Source organism: Hemicordylus capensis, chromosome 2 (genome assembly GCF_027244095.1).
Source record: "Hemicordylus capensis ecotype Gifberg chromosome 2, rHemCap1.1.pri, whole genome shotgun sequence".
Classification (NCBI taxonomy): domain Eukaryota; kingdom Metazoa; phylum Chordata; class Lepidosauria; order Squamata; family Cordylidae; genus Hemicordylus; species Hemicordylus capensis.
In genome coordinates, this window is record NC_069658.1 from 329748949 (window position 1) to 329768696 (window position 19748).

Genomic DNA, 19748 nt, shown 5'->3' on the forward strand with positions numbered 1-19748 from the left:
AATTATTTATTGCTCTAACTATAAGAGATTAGATTAACTGATTTGCTCATTTTTCTAATGGGTTTCCTCCTGTAATTGTACAGGTGGACCTCGATATTTGCAGGGGTTCCATTCTGGGCTGCAGCCACAGATATGGAAGCCGTGAATATCAAGTTAAGGGAACCTATGGGATCACAGGTGCTATGCTCTTGGTCGGCCGGAAACGGCCTAAAATCAGATGAATTTCACTGGGGGGTGGGGTGGGGTGTTCTTACATTGCTCTGCTGCCCCAAGTCATGCTGTGGTCCCAAATCGGCATTTTTCTTTCTTTCTATTTTCCCACAAAGACAGGAGCCATTTTGTGGCTCCATCAAAGAAAATGGTAGCTGGAAATGACCTCCATGGTCATTTCCGGCCACCTCCAATGCGCGGATATGTGAGGCCAGCATGTTTTGGGTTCCCCCCCACACATATGCCAAGGCTAAGTATGTTTTCCCCAACTGTGGATATGCAAATCTGCAGATAACGAGGTCCACCTGTATACATCAATTTCTCAGATTGTTGTGGTTTTTTAAAAAATTAAGAGATTTAAGGCATTCTAAAGGTTTTGAGAGTCAGTTTTCTTTACTATGGAAGACATGTCTCTCCTAAGGATGCAGAGGGGAACGTACTGCACGTTTAGCAACACATGTGCAAAATTTACAACCCAGCATATTCCACAAGCATCTACTGACACAGGGAAAAGGTTTCCAGACTCATACATTTTCTCACTGTACTTCTTTATGTATCTTTACAGGGCTACTGTAAGGATTACAACAAAATAATGTATGGGAAGTGTTTTGAACACAATTAAGGTGCTAAGCAAGATATTATTGTATTATTATGCTGGCTGTATGCAACTTACCTCTCCCTGGGCCTGCAAATGACCTGCTTTCTGTTTTTCTTGTCCAGTAACTGAAGAAAGGCCAGTATCAGAAATCCGAACAGTAGTTGGTGCCGGTCCAGCTGTAGTAATTACTGCTGGTACAGCTACCAGACCTTGGTTAGCCTGTTCTAAAGATGTTGCTATCTCTTGATTTCCAGCTCCACTCAGCAGTTGTTGGGAAGCTGCTGAAGAAAAGGGAGTGAAGGGTATAGGTGCATCAGCCCCTACTGGTTCATCCTGTACCACAAGAGTCCGGCCATTCTCCTTGGTGTATGTGGCAAAGCGAATATTGCGGTTAATTTGAGGAACAAATGGAGGCTGCTGCTTGGCCCTTGGATCCAGAGCTGTGTCACTGGTGACAGTTCCCTTCCAGGCTGCTCTGTTTGCCTCACCTCCATCATTCCCATTACTATCCACTTCGCCCCTCTCCTTTAGCTTCTTTGTAGCATGATCACACCCAGCATCAGAAGCATTTTTCCTCCTTCGTCCATCTTTCCCTTCCACGCTTTCTCTCTTCTTTTTCCCTTTTGAGGGCTTTGTTGCCTTTGCAGACCCTCCCTATAATAAATAAAAAGCACATTATTTATTTATTTATTTACACAGTCAGACAGGTGTTATTGACTGGTTTGTTTTATCCAGACATCGAGTCCTTCCCAAGGACCTGGGATGGCTGAATTTTATTGTCAATGTTGTTGCTGTTGTTACAGATATCGTCGCAGAATATAGGCTGTTCCCAGTAAAGCTGCTTTTTGTATTGGCTGATGGTGATTTCTGTGGCCCCTATGGTGTTGAGGTGCTCTTCAAGGTCTTTTGGAACTGCACCCAGGGCGCCAATTACCACTGGGATTATTTTGGTCTTTTTCTGCCACAGCCTTTCAATTTCAATTTGTAGATCTTTGTATTTTGTGATTTTTTTTCTATTTCTTTTTCTTCTATTCTGCTACCCCTGGTATGGCTATGTCGATGATTTTTATTTTATTTTTTATTTTTATTTATTTTTACATTTATATCCCGCTCTTCCTCCAAGGAGCCCAGAGCGGTGTACTACATACTTGAGTTTATTCTCACAACAACCCTGTGATGTAGGTTAGGCTGAGAGAGAAGTGACTGGCCCAGAGTCACCCAGCTAGTATCATGGATGAATGCGAATTTGAACTCGGGTCTCCCCGGTCCTAGTCCGGCACTCTAACCGCTACACCACGAGGATGATGATGACTATGATGATTATTACATTTATATCCCGCTCTTCCTCCAAAAGAGTCAGATGAAATCAGAATCATTTTCACCTATCTGAAGCAAGCAGGAAACCTAGCCACTGAACTAATACACTGCTTTAAACACAACACATTTAAATATCAGCATTCAACAGGAAAAAAGGCTGTCCAAAACTAATCCAGACCCACTTGCTTAATTCTCAAGGCAAACTATTAAAACAAGCAACACAAGCTCCAAAAAGAGAGGTTCATTTAAGTTAACATAATAGGACAAATATTTTGTACCAATGTAATTGTTTATGTCATGACCTGATGCTAACAGAGTACCTCATTCAGAGCAGAGTTGTCCATCACTACATGAATCAGTCGAGGATCCACTGACTTGATTTCACCAGTCTAATTGTTATGTGGTAGACAAGGAAGAAACAGGGAGACAATATTGAAAAGTGTTAACATAGTCACAAAACACCTTTTAGTTTCTCCAATGTTCCTCTTCATCCACCTTTTCTTTTTCAAGCCATTTCATCTGCTACCTTTACATCTCAGACTTTGCTCTCTTTCCCCATCTTTTATTGTACTCAGTATTTTATCTGGCAGACAGAGCAGGGAACACTCAGCCATGGACCACTGAAGGGTGATAAATAGGGAGAAAAATGGGTCGCTCACCTGTAACTTATGATCTGGAGATGATCCGTTGTATTCATAATGAATGAGTTCTGCACCTGTGCAGGGACCTCTCAGATAGATTGACTAGCTCCTTGCTACACCTCCAACTGCCCTGCACGTGCTCCATGCCTCTGTTATTTTCGGCAGTTGGGGCATGTTCTTGCTCAGTTTTTCTTTAGCATTCCTGTTTTGTTGTTGTTTTTACTGTTGCGGGGAGGTCCAGGTGGGATTTATGAATACAACGGATCACCTCCAGATTATAAGTTACAGGTGAACAACCTGTTTATCTGGATCGTGATCCGTTGCATTCATAATGAATGGTTGATTATCCAGCTTAGCAACTGGTGGTGGGCACAGTAGACCCTGTAGCTATAGCAGCACTCGCTTCAGAACACTCCTTCCAAAGCTTGCATCTTTCGTCAAGTCCAAGTCAACGGCATAATGCCTTATAAATGGTTGGTGTGAAGAATATGTTGCTGCCTTGCAGATCTCTGCCATTGAAATTCCTGCCAGATTAGCAGCAGAAGATGCATAAGCCCTCATGTAGTGTGCTTAAATAACCTTCAGAGGTTCTTTTCCCTGATATTTATATGCTAGCCTTATCAGCTGGGCCAACCCCTGTCTTGACACTGGTTGCCTCTTGGACCTCCCCTTATGTACCACAAATAACTTGCTTGTTTTTCTTAGGTTTCTTGTTGCGTCCAGATAATACAGCAACATGCGGCGCATGTCCAAAGGAATGAATGCCTTTTTCCAGTGCAGTCTCAGGGTTTTGGGAAAAGGTTGGTAGTACTAAATCTTCATTTAAGTGGAATTCTGTTAATATCTTTGATCTGAATTGTGGCTCCATTCACATTAGCATTTTATGTGGATAAAACCGAGTATACGGTTGGTTCACTCTTAGCGCTGCCAATTCACTCACCTGTCTAGCCATAGTAATTGCAATTAAAAACACTGTTTTTAAAGTTTTCACTCGCAATGTTGTCTCCCCTAATGGTTCAAAGTTACCGACGTCTGGTTAGCACAGACAATACTAGTGACAAACTCCATTGCTCCATTGGCCTTTTAACAGGTGGGTACAAGTTGTTCAAGCCCTTTAGGAATTTCTTGCACTCCGGGTGGAAGAATACTGTTGTGCCATCCCATCCCTTGTGTTCAGATGATATTGCCACCAAATGAACCCTGAGGGACACGTTTGCCAATCCTCCCATTTTCAGAGTTGTCATGTAGAGCAGGACTTGCCTCACTGTAGCTTTCCTTGGGGGGGGGGGGACCCTGCTTCTTAGTGTACAGTTTGAATCATTTCCACTTGCTATTATAGTTGCATCTCATTGAACGCCTTCTTTTATTCAGTAATATTTTATCTAGTACCCGATTCTCCACGCTGTCAGCCTTAGTGTTCTTACTTATAGATGCTGCACCGCCCCTCTGTTCTGGCTCAACAGATCCGGATGGTGTGGGAATTTGTGGTATACCCCATTTGAGTGCCTTGGTAATGGTGTGAACCATGGCTATCTGGGCCACTATGGGGTCACTAGTGTTCCCCTGGTGTCATCCCTCAGCATTCGCGTCAGGACTTTATTTATTTGTTAGATTTTTATACCGCCTTTCATTAAAAGAATCCCAAGATGGTTTGCAAAACATTTAGAACAATATAAAACTATTAAACAGTTAAACAATAAAAATATTTAATTGTTAATATACGAACAAGAAATTCAGAGCTTTAAACAATTCCCAGTTTATAAACAAATACTGTCATTCCTTGGTAATTTCTAATATTTTGGATAATTCATTGTTGAACACTGTTCTGAAATATGGCCTGGAATCTTTGCTCAGGATGCTGCATAAGGGGATTTTCCCAACGTTGTTAAGGTCTTCTATATCCCAAATTTCTGGAATGCTGCAGCCAGGCTTAGTTCTCTCCAAGCACCAGTATTTTTCCAAGATGTAATAATTTACTCCCAACTTTAGCAATTCTCTTTTAACTTCTTTTGCTGGCTTCCAACTGTACATAGAACAAACTATTTTTGTTTGTGCCCACGAATCCGCATCTTCATAATGTCGATGATTTACGATAGGTCGAAGTGCAGATAATTTTACACTCGCCATTGTAAGCACTGTACCTGCAAAAGCAGCATCTTGTTTTGTGTTTGTTTTTATCCACAGCAACAGTTCTTCTTGTGTAAAGTTGCTAAATTCTCCAACAATATTCCGTTCTTTTTCAAGGTTTGCTATTCCTTCAAATGCCATCATTGATAAAATGGCAAGGACAAGTGTTCCATGCTGGACTTTGCTAAAGACTTATCCAAACAGTTGCTTTGAACTTTGACTTGAGATATTAGTGGCTGTGGTGGGAATAGGCAGAACAGGCCCTTGGTCCACACATATTGGAAATCATCACCCAATGATCCCCTGCTGTGTCCTGCACATAAGCAGTATCTCTGACACTTTTTGTTGGCAACAGTTGCAAACCAGTCTATTGTTGGCCAACCCCATTTGTTGAAGACTGTTTTTAAATATGCACTGCTCAATTCCCACTCGTGGTGTTAGTTCTTTAGACGCATGCGACTGAGCTCGTCTGCCTGTACATTGTCCTCTCCCCTTATGTGCATTGCCGATGGGTGTATGTTCTGATTCACACCATTCCAACTGCTGGCTCAGCAAACAAAGGGAGCGAAACACCATGCCTCCCAGTTTGTTTAGATATGAAATTGCTGTTGTATTGTCTAGATGGACCTTCACTACTCTCCTTGTAGGAGTGGTCTGAACGCCTTCAATACCAAAAACACTGCTAAGGTTCATGATCTCAGGACAGTAGTACACTTGCTGGTAACCTCCAGACTTGACTACTGCAATGCGCTCTATGTGGGGCTGCCTTTGTACGTAGTCCGGAAACTACAATTAGTACAAAATGTGGCAGCCAGGTTGGTCTCCGGGTCATCTTGAAGAGACCATATTATTCCTATATTACAAGAGTTGCACTGGCTGCCAATAAGTTTCCAGGCAAAATACAAAGTGCTGGTTATAACCTATAAAGCCCTAAATAGCTTAGGCCCATGGTACTTAAGAGAGCGTCTTCTTCTGCATGATCCCCATCATTCACTGCGTACATCAGGGGAGGCTCGTCTGTGGCTACCTTCATGTCGCCTGGTGGCCACCCAGGGACGCGCCTTGTCTGTTGTCACCCTGAGACTTTGGAACGCACTTCCCATGGGAATAAGAGTCTCCCCATCTCTCGGCTTTTAAAAAGTGTCTGAAGACTTATCTTTTTACCCAGACATTTTAGCTTTTTAACTTCTTAAATTTTGGATTATTTATTGATTTGTTTTAAACTGTTTTTAGCATTTAATTGATTTTAATGTTTTGTTTTTGTTGTGAACCGCCCTGAGACTTTGGGTTGGGGCGGTATACAGATAGATAGATAGATAGATAGATAGATAGATAGATAGATAGATAGATAGATGGATGGATAGATAGATAAGAGCTCAAGGTAATTTATATGCATTTGTCTTTGGTGCTTCATCCACTGACCCTGCACTTGATGGCTTCCACAATGCATGCCCCATCCCTACAGAGAGGCATCTGTTGTCACCCATCGTGTTGGAATATTGGGTTTGAACGGCATTCCGGATTGCAGATGTGTGCGCAATGTCCAACCCAACGCATCTATCACTCTTTGAGGCAGAGTGAGTAACTTTTGTTGGCTGTCCTGGTTGGGATGGAAATTTCTTAGATACCACATTTGCAAGGTCCGCATCCACAGCTTTGTGTAGCACACTGTGGCATTGCAGGACGCCAGCAACCCCATCAGCCTCTGAATCACTTCTGCTGGTTGCTGAGATATTAAGGTGATCTGGTGTATTAGGTCTTTGATTAGCTAATATCTGTCCAATGGCAAGTAAGCTCTCTTTGATTGCATAACCAGCTCTGCACCTATGTAACTTATTCGTTTCTGTGGTGCTAAGTGTGACTTCTTCCAGTTGACCTTGATGCCTAGGTCCTCCAATAGACATAGTACAAACTGAATGTGTGAAAGTAACCTTTGTCGTTGCTGACCATGAGCCAGTCATCTAAAAATGGGAAGATCACTATGTCCTCTGTTCTTAAGTATGCCACCATGACTGCCATCACCTTTGTCAACACCCATGGTGTTGCTGACAAGCCAAATGGCAGAACCATATATTGGTACACTGTATCGCCTACTATGATCTTAGATACTTGAGATGAATCTCCCTTTTTCCCACATGGAAGTACGCATCCTTCAAGTCTAGTGTAGCTGCCCATTCCTCTTTGCTTAGAAGATGCATAATTCCCTGCAACGTCGTCATCCTGAATTTGCGTGTCTGAATATACACATTGAGCTCCCTCAAGTCCATTATAGCCCATATCCCTCCATCTTTCTTGGGGAATTGGAAATACTGGGAGTAAGAGCTGGTCAACCTCTTCACCCACTGCACTGGCACAATAGCCTGTTTCTTCAGTAATATTTGTATTTCTTCCAGAAGCACTGGAGTTGGTTTCGTATACTTTACCCCCTGAAAAGGAGGCAAAGCTTTGAACTCCATTGTGTAAACTGACCTGATAATCTTTAGAACCCACTAGTCTGATATTATGTGGTGCCATGCTTGCGCATGACTTGCCAGCTTGATGAATTTGCTGACAAGCACAAAGCAGATGATGTGTGCCTCAGGTGATGTTACTTGTGTTACCGGTTGTGCTTGCAGAGGATGGATCAGTCCATCAAAGAGTCTTCTTGTTCTGAACTCTATTTGGTTTAGTGTTCTTGCCCTTTTGTCGTTGTCCAAATGTCTTATGTCTTTGATAGGGCCTGTTTTGCCTTCTAAAATCTCTTCTCTCCTGCTGCTTGTATGTGGCTTGATGCTGTTGCCGGCCAAACGATTGATTACAGGATGATGATGCATTCGTGTTTGTTGATGCCATAAATGTCTTTGCCGTATATTTAGATTTTTTCCATTTTCCCATTGTTGCATCAGTGGTTTCCGCAAAGAGTCTTTTTCCATTGTAAGGCAAATGTTCCATCCTGTCACACATTTCCTGTTGCAAATTAATGGAACGTAGGCAAGCATGGCGACGCAGAGTTACCGCGGTTGTTATAGCTCTTGATTCAGTCTCTGCTAAATCTTTGAAAGTGCTGAGTAGTTATTATTATTAATTATTATTATTACAGTTTATATCCCGCTTTTCCTCCAAGGAGCCCAGAGTAGTGTACTACATACTTAGGTTTCTCCTCACAACAACCCTGTGAAGTAGGTTAGGCTGAGAGAGAAGTGACTGGCCCAGAGTCACCCATCTAGTTTCATGGCTGAATGGGGATTTGAACTCGGATCTCCCCAGTCCTAGTCCAGCACTCTAGCCACTACACCATGCTGGCTCATCACCATGTTGTCTAATCACAGCTGTTGTCTTTTCATATGTTTGTGAAAACAAACTTCTCTTGGAATTCTTCCAGTATCATTGTGGTGGAATCCTGGAAAAGAACATCTCATAAATGATGTCCATATCTGACAAGGCATGCCACATAATTTGCTATTTTTATAGATAAGCTGGAAGTGGCATATATTTCCCTCCCTAATACATCTATTTTTCTCCCCTTTTCCGCAGGAGTAGTATGTCACTGTCTCCACTTCCATGAGGCTGCGCACTTCATGACCAAGAGTTTGGCAAAGAGTGGAACATTAGGTTAGTGTTGTCCTCTTCCTGTACTCTAATTTTCCTTCTAATTCCCCTCTAATAATCCTAATTTTCTCGACATTGGCATTGATATTTGCAGCACCTCCTACACCGACTAAGCTGCCTTCGTAATAGCAGGTAGCATGGGAAGCACCACTGGGAGTGATACTTTTGCCTTAGCCATCATATTGTAGACCGGGTCCTTTAGATCTACCTCAGGTTGTTTCAACTCTAAACCCAGAGCTTCAACCATTTATCTTATTTGTGCATGATAGGCCTTTAGCTCCTCTGAGGGGGACAATGAAGTTTTAGGAGACACTTCTGCTGGAGGATCAGGTCCATCACCACCACCCCTGGTAATCCGTTTCAGATGAATCTGTGGTATATCCATCTCCCTCATCATCCTCATCCTCTGGGGGTAATACAGGGAGTGTTTTCTTCTTTGCCACCTTCTTAGGCTGCACTAGTATCTGTGGTTGTGCTGGCTGGGCTGGCAGTGCCAGAGGAGATGAAGTTTGTCAAGCAGTAGATGTTACTGTGGGTACTGTATTTGGCTCTCTGTTTGGTGCTAGAGGTGAACGTAGTGCCACGTGCTGCACGTTGTGCAAAGCTTCTTCTTGAACTTCCCATATTTGATATTCTGCATAATCTGCAGGGTAGACCACTGTAGGGGTGTGTCTAAATCCACAACTATGCGTGATTTGACCATACTGTGCACATCCTGATATATTCGAGAATGTCAAACCCTGCGCGGCTGCATACTGTATCAGTGATTTCCATGGGGCATAACCCACACCTGGTCATGCAAAAATAGAAATGGGTTTCGACACCCCTGCTCAGTCACCTGTGTGTCTCAATGGTGACATTAGCCATATTGGGTTTGTAGTCGTAGGCATAAGTTGTATAGGGTTCATTGTCGAAGGCTGTACTCTTATTGGTGACATTGATGGTGTTTTTGATACCAAGTGTGTTCACTCATCGGTGTCCTGCTCGATATCGAGCCCTCCGCTCATGAACCCCTGGAAAGTTGAGCCTGACGGTGTGCTGTTTGAGGATTCTAAGATAGCAAGCAGTGATGCTGTTGTCTTGAGGTCTAAGGCAACATCTTCTTTCCCTGCTTCTTCTTCTCTGAAGCCCTCATAATCCACTGCTTGGTAGTCCTGCTGCAGCATTACTGCCGATGGTGACTGTATTGGAGTTCAAGCAGGAGACATTTCTGTCAGTTTTTGCTGTTCCGTTCCTGTTGTCTTGAGCAGCAACTGTTCTTCCGGAACCGAAGACAACAACACTTTTGATGCTGTGGTTATCTTTCTCAGGGCTGTCAATGCCGTAGCCGCACCGCTCGACACCGATGTCGATGTGTTTCGATCCGCATCAGCAGCTTGTACAGTTTGCAATGCTGTCGCCGAGGATGTACTCCTCCTGGAATCTGACCTTTTGCTCCGTTTTCAATTAGGGGGATCCTCAGCAGAAGAACTTCCTGTGTCGGTGGTGTTTCTTCACCATCACTTCTGGACAATTGAACTCCTGCTCCTTGGTGGCTTTAGACTGCATTCTTGCAGGTTCCACCGAAAGAGCTTCCTCGGAGCACAGTTCTGTGCTCGACCTCAATGATGAAGAGTATGCCAGTCTTGGTGTCGGTGGCCGAAGCGCCTCATCATATAAGGAACCATCAGTCACTCGCCGAGACATTTTAAATGACTTTTTTGTGGATACAATCTCTCTTATTCAGGCCAAGCTGTTACTACAGTTACTACAGAGTCTATTGTGGGTGTGTCCAACAACTCCTCTCATGGGGTTAGATTGGATCATTTTCAGTTTGTGATTCCTGAGGAAATGGACAAACTGCTTCAGACTGTGAGACCTACAACCTGTTCTCTTGACCCTCACCCAACTTGGCTTAACTCTTCTGAGAATCATAAGAGAGGGTCTCGTAAATGTTATAAATGCTTCTCTGAGGGAGGGCAGGATACATCTTTGTCTTAAGGAGGCTATTATTAGACCACTTTTGAAGAAAACCACACTGGATCCCTCAGAGTTAGCTAATTACAGACCTGTTTCTAACCTTCCTTGGTAGGGCAAGGTGGTTGAGCGGGCGGTGGCCTCTTAGCTCTAGGCAGTTTTGGATTATATAGATTGTGTAGACCCACTTCAAACTGGCTTTCGTGTGGGCTATGGGGTTGAGGCTGCATTGGTCGGCCTGATGGACGATCTCCAACTGGCTATAGATAGAGCGAGTGTGACTGCTGATCCTTTTGGATCTCTCTGCAGCTTTCGATACCATCGACCATGGTATCCTTCTGGACTGTCTGAGGGAGGTGGGATTGGGTGGCACTCTTTTACAGTGGTTCCACTCCTACCTCTCTGGCAGATTCCAGATGGTGTCGCTTGGAGACTGTTGTTCTGCTAAGCGAGAACTGAAGTATGGAGTTCCAGAAGGCTCAATACTGTCTCTAATGCTCTTTAACATCTACATGAAACCGTGGGGAGAGATTATCAGGAGGTTTGGTGATGGGAGTTATCAATATGCTGATGATACCCAGATCTCCTTCTCCATGTCGACCTCATCAGGAAATGGCATATCTTCCCTAATAAATGCCTGCCTGGAGGAAGTAATGGGCTGGATGAGGGATAACAAACTGAAGTTGAATCCAAATGAGACGGAGGTACTGACTGTGGGGGGCAAGGAGGATCCAAGAGATGGTTTAGTGCTGCCTGTTCTGGATGGGGTTACACTCCCCATAAAAGATCAGATACGTAGTCTGGGAGTGCTCCTGGACCCAAAGCTCTCCCTGGTTCCTCAGGTTGAGGTAGAGGCCAGGAGAGCTTTTTATCAGCTTGGGCTGATACTTCAGCTATGTCTATTTCTAGAGGTGAATGACCTTAAAACAGTGCTACACATGCTAGTAACCTCCAGGCTTGACTACTGTAATGCACTCTATGTGGGGCTGCCTTTGTATATATTCCAGAAACTACAGAATGCGGCAGCCAGATTGGGTTTCTGGGACAACACGAAAGGACACATAATAAAAGTTTTGAAAAAACTGCACTGGCTGCCAATATGTTTCTGGGTGAAATACAAAGTGCTGGTTATTACCTATCAAGCCCTTAACGGCTTAGGCCCAGGCTACTTAAGAGAGTGGTTGAAAGAGTGCTTTCTCTGTGGCTGCCCAGGACTTTGGAATATGCTCCCTACTGAAATAAGAACATCTCCTTCTCTGTTTGTTTTCAGGCAGAACCTCAAGACTCTCTTGTTCTCGCAGGCTTTTAATTAGAATTAATTTTAATAATTTTAAAATGTGTTTTAATATCTATGTTATTCTATTGTCTTTTATGTATTTTAATTTGTAACTTTTAAGTATTTTAAATTTCGTACACCGCCTAGAGATATACATATAAGGCAGTGAAGAAATATGATTGATGAACAAATCAAAGGCTCTCCGTAGATGAAGTGCTTGGTTCTTCAGAGTTTGTTTTGAGAACGAGCAACATAACTTGCACATCGCCGGGTTGTGCTGCTCCCCTAAGCAAAGCAAGCACGTGTCATGGCTATCAGTTGTCGGTAGCTTCACCTGGTATTCTGTGCAGCGTCTGAAAGTTGTTTTTACTGCTGGCTTTGACGTCATTGTGCAGATTTGTCCCTTGAAGTTTTTTGCTTTCTTTCCTTTACGTTAGGCTATCGATTAGTCCTTTGGTCATTAGCAGTAGTTCCATTCTGTGCACTACCAGACAAGTCAGGAGCACACTGCATTTTTCCCTTGTTTAGAGTTTCGTTATCCTTATTCAGTTCTGCAGTCCTATACAGTTTTAAGCAAATTGTATTTTTTGTATCTATTAGCACTGAGGAGCTAGGTTTACGAGGTGTAGACGCATAGGCGGTCTAATAGAAACTGAGCAAGAATGTGCCCCAACTGCAGGAAATAACGGAGGCACTGAGCACGTGCAGGGCAGTTGGAGGCGTAGTGAGGAGCTAGTCAATCTATCCATGAGGTTCCTGTGCAGGCGCAGAACACATTCATTATGAATGCAATGGATCATGATCCAGATCAGATACTATGCAAATGCAGTTCGTGGCAGGTTAAAGTTATCAAGTTCACCTAAACACAAACATGGAATACTTTGCATGCTCCCTCTAAAGCTACCTGTAATTCTGCAGGATACACATCAGGAATCTAAATGAAAAACAACTCCTAAGATCAAGAACGCAATATTCTTTTTCTTATATTTAAATTGATTTGAGAGCTTTTTTATTGTTGAAAAGTGGTATATTAACAACAAATGCTACAGAGAATATAATTCCTATGTTTGTTAACACAAAACCATAAACCTGAGGAGTGAGACTCGATGGAAGAAAATATATTTCATACCTTTTGGCTTCTTGCACATCCTTGGCACTAACCTTCAGATTGCCAAGAGATGTTTGGAAGACATTTTTCATTAACTATCTGTAGAGGTGGCCCAACAGTGGGTTGGGTTCAAAAAAGCCAAAAGCAGGGAGGTGGGGGAGAGGAGCTGTTTTGCAAGTATTTATGCAATGCCATAAAAGGTAGGCTCTATATAAGTTATCATATTTCTAGGAGCAGAATAATATCTTTCCATTTAGTCTCACTCATACTACACAAGATATAGCCTTCTGCAAGTAGACAAGTGTTACAAGAGAGCGAGGCTATTCCCACTTTCACTGGAAAACTGGTAAAGGGAGCTTAGCCTGCTTTCCAGTGCTCATGGAACCACCAGGCTCGTGGGTGAGCCTGGTGCTCTCAAGGTGGGAGCAACCCTAGAACACCCCCATAAAACATCTCCCCCTAAATGAGGTTAACGGAAGCGAGCACTCTGTTAACCTAATTTCTTTGCTCATGTGTTGCTGCGGCATGCAGCAACACACAAGCAGCCTCCTGAACTTGCGGGTCTCTCCAGGATACTCTGCGCACTTGCGCAGGGCATCCTGGGACTTCCAGGGCCGCACGGCTCCCGATCCCCACAGCTCCTGCCAGCTCCGTGACGGAGCCAACAGTCATGTGGGTGGCCGATCTGGCTGCCCAGGGCTCCACCACCAATCGTCTGCAGGGAAAGAGGGCTAAGCCCGCGCTCCCCGCAGACCTCATTGAGGTGCTTCACAGCAATCGTGAGAAGCGCCGCAGCCTCTTTTCCCACCTCACCTTTTTGGGAAACTGGCTTCTTGGAGAAGCAAAACAGAGCACTGATAAGCACTTGGTGTTGGGAAGGAAAAACTGTTTCTATTTCAAACAGCCATGTCATGCCAATACGGAGCCTGTGCAAAAGCTGCCTAGAAACAACATCTTCCCACCATCACCCAAATACCATGCATTCTTAATGAGCCAGTGTTCCTGACAAAGCAGAGGAGTCTTTAAAGTGAGAGAGCTCCGAAAGAAACAGGGAGACATACTCCAGGATGCAGATATGTAGATTCAACACAATATTGCCCCTTTTGTTCTGTGCTTCCTCTAAATAGTAGTTACCGTATCCACACTCCTCCTCAGGTCCAGTACCTGCAAGTCCCCTTTTGTTTTTTAAAGTTTTCCTGCCTTTGGAACTTGGCAGAAGGCAAAACCCTATAAAAGCCTCTGCTCTCCAACCAGTGTTCCCTCTAACAAGGATTCCCACATGTTGTGTTTTTTTTTACTACAACTCCCAGCATCCCCAGCTACAATGGCTTTTGGCTGGGGATTGTGGGAGTTGTAGTCAACAACATCTGGAAATTCCTGTTAGAGGGAACATTTTCTCCAATCCAAGTGTGTGGCTTTTGAGATACTGGCCTGGTCTCTGTGAAGTTTCTGTCATAGGAGTTTGAAAGACAGCACTGCCTTCTACTGACCACCCAGTAGAGCATCTGTTTGTGTACTCACCCCCTTTTCTTTAGCTGAATCACTGGACTACTGAGTCCCTTACTTGGAACACAGCTGAGCTGCAATCACTATCCCAGAGCATTCCTCACACAGGCCTGTTGCGAGGAGACCTGCACCAGACTGCTCTCTCTGTCTGGGCCTGCCTTAGGTGGATCCCTGTGCTCAACTGACTGAGAGCCCCTAGACTCCAGAGTGAAATCCTTGAATCACTGAGGCTGGGCCTTTCCCTGTGTGGGTTGTTTGAAAATCTAGTATATCTGAAGAAATACGTGGACAAAACAAGTAGTGTCTGTATGAAAACATATACCCTTTTTTGCCATTTCACAACCTGCTCAAAGCCCCTGTAGCTTCTAAGTCCACTTCCCCCCCACCCAGTTTTTGCCAAGAAACTCTAGCTATACATACCCTTTCATAATGAACCATGTACACAACAGGTTGCTTACCTGTAACAGGTAATCTGGTAGTGATCCAGTAACAGTCAATAAAATGGGTTCTGCACCTGCGTGGAACACACTGGATAAAATTCATTAGCTTCTTGTGGTGCTGACCAACCGCCACTGTGCGTGCTTTGTGCTTGCTCATATTGGGGGTTTGGTGCCTCATACCTCAGTTTCTTGATGGCCACTTGAATGCAGCCTTTCCTTTAAATGTATAGACATGTATCATTTGCTTGCAGTAATGGCTGCAGGGGCAGATGAGAGGATAAATGTTACCGGATCACTGCTAGATCACCTGTTACAGGTAAGCAACTTGTTTATTTGGGTCATGATCTGGTAACATCCATAAAAATGGGTGACTCACAAGCATCTGTACTCCTGGAGATGGGAGCAGGCAACTACTGCAGAATTAGTTTGAGTACACCCATGCCAAAATTAACTGCTGCATCTGAGCAGAGGTCCACCACACAGTGCTTCACAAACTTCTCTTCCGACGCCCATGTCACAGTCATACAAATATCCTTGAAATTAATTCCAGACAAATGTGCAGCCGAGGATGCATACGCCCTTAATGAGTGGGTCTCCACTGTCTTTGGAGGATCTACCTTCTGGACCTTGTAGGCTAGGTAGATAGTCTCCTCTGCTAATGTCTCCTCTGCTAATGAGAGACCCTTTGTCTTGAGACTAGATCTCCCCCTTCTTTCAGGCTAACAGTTGTTTTGTCTTCCTAATTGTAGATGTCCTCCTCAAATAGAACAGAAGTGCACAGTGTACATCCAGGCGATGCATTGCTTTTTTCAGTGGTGACTCAGGATTTCAGGAAAGATGGGTAAGACAATATCTTGATTCATGTGGAAGCCAGAAATTATCTTTGTTCTGAATTCCGGATCCAACAGCATAACTACTTTGTCATCATGAAACTTTTGTGTACGGTTTGTCAATACGCAAAGCGGCGAGCTCGCTTACTCTTTTTGCCATAGTAAGGGCAATCAGAAACACTGTCTTAAGTATCACCATTTTAAGTTTAACTGTAGCCATGGTTTCAAATTGTCTCTGTTAGGACTCACAAAACCAGAAAAAGACTCCATCTATCCATGGTCTCTGCACCAACAGGTACTGATTTATCAGTCCCTTTAAAAAAATATTTTATGGGTCAGGGTGACTGAACACAGTTAATCCATCACACTCTCCATGAATAATGGAAATGGCAGCCAAATGTACCCACAGTGAGGTATTCGCCAAGCCGCCTGACTTCAATGTTGTGAGATAACGCAAAATGTCTCTTACAGAAACATCCTTGGCTCTGAAGCCCTGTGCCCTAGCGTGCACTTTGAATCGCTTCCATTTCACACTATAGTTTTTCCACGTGGACGCCTTATTATCATTCAACAAGATGTTGTTTAAAAGTTTATCCACCACACTGTAAGCCTTAGCATTTCTAAGTGTGGATGTAGCAAGCGCCCGTGCTCCTGTATGAGCAAATCCACTTTTCTTTTTCATTGCACGTATACCCCTGCTGACAGTCTTGAGTACTTGTTGAAACCAAAGTTGCCTTGGCCACCACTGAGTTACTAATATGCAACTGGTGCTGTCCTGTACAATCTTTGCTACCACTCTGTTGAGTAGTGGGTACGGGGGGAATAAAATAAGCTGTGCATCCATTGGAACTGGAAGGCATCGCCCTTTGATCATTGTCCCAGACCCACTCTTGAGCAGTATTTGCATCTGGCATTGTCCTTCATGAAAAGATCTACAGCGGGCTGTCCCCAGGACGAGAACAGGGCTTTTAGACAGTTTGTACTTATCTCCCACTTGTGTTGCGGAAGGAACACTTGTGACCTGCTCAAGGCATCCACAAGGCTATTGTTTATCCCCTTTATCTGAATAGCTACCAGATGGATCTTCCGTGCCACACATTTCCATATTTGCTGGCTGAGATTGCAGAGGGAGCAGGACACCGTCCCTCCCTGTTCGTTCATGGATGCTATCGTGGTTGTATTGTCCATCTGCAGTGCACTGTCTTCCCGAGAAGATGTTTTTGCAACGACTTTAGTGCCTGAAAAGCTGCAAGTAGCTCCAGAAAATTTAAATGCAAAATATTTTGTAAAACATTCCAGAGCCCTTGAGCCTCCAAGCCCAACATGTGCGTCCCCAAGCCTGTTAAAGAGGCATTCAACGTTATTCAAACTTGGGTACCGGAACTCTGAATGGCGTCCCCTCTATAAGGTTCATGTCTTTTGTCCACCACAACAGGGAATCCAGAACTGAGTCTGGCATACAGAGATGAAGGCTCTGGCTGTCCACATTCTGTTGGAACATTGGCAGATACCACTGTTATAGCTTCCACATGTGTAGTCTGACGTAGAGGACTGTGGCAGTGCGGGAGGCCATCTGACCCATTAACACTTGAATTGTTTGAGCCTTCTGAACTGGACCCAACTGCATTGCTAGTATCAATCTCCAAATCCTTAGAAAATGGTCTTCTGGCAGGAAGGCTCTTTTGCAGAACCATATCCAGAACTACACCTATGTAGTGCAGACTTTTGGTGGGTACTAAGTGGGACTTTTCCCAATTGATTTAGATGCCCAAGCAGTATTCCCTCTAAGGCATGAGTATGTGCTTGCACTCACAAGATTTTTGATGTCCACTCAGTTAATTTTAGATCCCACTCAGGTTGAATCAGGTTGGCCCCCCTCCGAATGCATGTGCGCACACACTTCCTTGATACTGCCGCCCAGAACAAAACTTGTTCCGTACACAGATGAAAAAAATTAGAGAGAACACTGTGCCCAAGCTCTCCATGAGAGTCGTCCCACAAGTTATCTGGGAAAGCAACCCTTCCTTTGACTTTACTGTCATAAGCCAGTCGTCAAGAAAGGGAAAAACTGTCACACCCTGCATGCGTAGATGTGTTACCACCACAGCCATGAATTTGGTAAATACTCTTGGTGTCATCGCCAGCCCAAAGGTTAGCACATTGTATTGGTAAATGTTCTCACCCACTGTGAACCTCAGATACCCTGACTTTCCTGTATGCAGATATGAAAATATGCGTCCTTGAAGTCGAACGCCGCAACCCATTCCTCCCTGTGTAGAAGAGGCAGAATAACTTGTAATGAAATCATCCGCAACTTTCTCACATCAACATATAGGTTCAGCCACCGCAGGTCCATTATCGGGCACATTCCCCCATCCCGTTTTGGGATTTGAAAGTATCAGGATTAGAAACCCCCACCTGTTTGCCCACTGTACAGGGGAGATCACCCCTTTTCCTAGCAGTGTCTCCACCTTCACATGTGTATCAATGCTGTTGTGTATCAACGGTGTATCAGCATTGTTGTTGCCAGTGGGTACTTCACACCTGCATAAACTAGAAATGTCTTGAACTTGATGGCAAATCTGGATTAGGCTATCCAGAGTACCGGAGTCTGATGTTATCTGGTGTCATGCTTGAGCATGACTTGCCAGTTTGATATTGTGCCTGCAGTGATGTTTGATTGATGTCATTAATAGAGACATCACGGGTGTTCATGATGTCACCGCTGTTGAGGAAGACGGTGTTGTCTCTTCCATTGGTTGTTGTACACGTCGGCTCACTAAGCAATCCAATATATTGTTTAGGCTGCTGAGAAGTCTTACCATGCGCCCCCTGGTTGTTCTGATTATTTTGAAAGTATGTTTTCTTGTTATACTGCTGGAAGGGTTTGCAGAATTCCCTCCTATCGTTCTGGTGGTAGTTTCTCTGTCTGCGACTATGTGGTTGGTATCTGGATGCTGCAAAAGATGACGTCGAGGATGTAAAGGTCTTTTCTGTGTATTGGGGTTTTTCCCCATAGTAGTATCGGTGTTATTGCAGAACAGACCCTTGCCATCAAAAGGCAGGGCCTCTATCTTATATTTCATGTCCTGCTGTAAGTTGGTAGAGTGTAGTCACACATGCTGCCTCAGCAGAACTGCTGTCACTAGTGAATGAAACTGTTTCCACTAAATGCTTAGCGTTACTCAGCTGTCTCGTTTTTGCAAATGTGTCAAACTTCTTTTGGAACTCCTCTGGTGTCAACCTATCTTTCTCTTGAAGGAGAGAGTCCCATAAGGAATGTATGTACAGTGGTCCCTCGACTTACAAACTACTCGACATAAGTATTTTTCGAGTTACAAACGGCAGTTTTAGATCCGGTTTTAGATGCGGTTTTTTCGACTTACAAATTTTTAGATGGGGTTTCCTCGACTTACAAATTTTTAGATGGGGTTTCCTCGACTTACGAATTTTACATGCGGTTTCCTTGACTTGCCTGCCTGTTTACTGCCTGTTTATTCTTGAAAAGAAATGTTCCTGTGCAGTTTGCAAGCCTTACTGGGGGTCTGGGTCTTTTTTCTAGGCTCCAGAACGCATTAATCCGTTCCCAATGCATTCCTATGGGAAACCGCTTTTCGACTTACGAATTTTTCGACTTACAAATGTGCATTCGGAACGGATTAATTTCGTAAGTAGAGGGACCACTGTACTTGGATAAACACACCATATAACTGGCGATCTTAATCCCTAGACATGCATTTGCATACGCCTTACAACCCAACATATCTAGCTTTCTCCCTTCTTTACCTGATGGAGTAGTATGACGCCGTGAATGTTTCGAGGCGGATGCACAGTCAATAACTAAGGAGTTAGGGCTTGGATGTTTAAGTAACCATTCTACTCTTCCTGTATCCTGTACAGGGTCTCCAACTTCTTTGACATTGGTGTAGCTGTGTGCATCACCTGCCAAACCGTCTTAGCAGCCTTCGTTATGACTGGGAGCATAGGTAAGTACACGGGGTCTCAGCGTCAATGGGGATTGGCACAGGGTAGGTGCTGGTGTCAAAGAAGCCATTCAATGCCAAGGAGCAGATGTTGAAACCACAGCAGACTTTCCCCTCTCCGGCATCAACTTTGATGGCAACAGATGTGCTAGGCATTGCAAACCAGAC

At 44.0% G+C, this 19748-nt stretch overlaps 1 protein-coding gene across 4 annotated transcripts in view; it reads right to left on the reverse strand.

The window, feature by feature from the left end:
- KDM3B (lysine demethylase 3B) overlaps positions 1-19748 on the reverse strand; it is a 125381-nt gene that overhangs the window by 57240 nt on the left and 48393 nt on the right. For all 4 annotated transcript variants that reach the window (XR_008314922.1, XM_053289585.1, XM_053289584.1 and 1 more), the window contains exons 6-7: positions 2446-2514; positions 884-1462 (exon numbers count right to left, since the gene is read on the reverse strand). Coding sequence is in view for 3 of the 4 variants with exons in the window: in XM_053289585.1 (XP_053145560.1) it covers positions 884-1462; positions 2446-2514 (648 nt within the window). In the remaining variant the exon portion in view is untranslated. The remainder of the gene's footprint in view (positions 1-883; positions 1463-2445; positions 2515-19748) is intronic.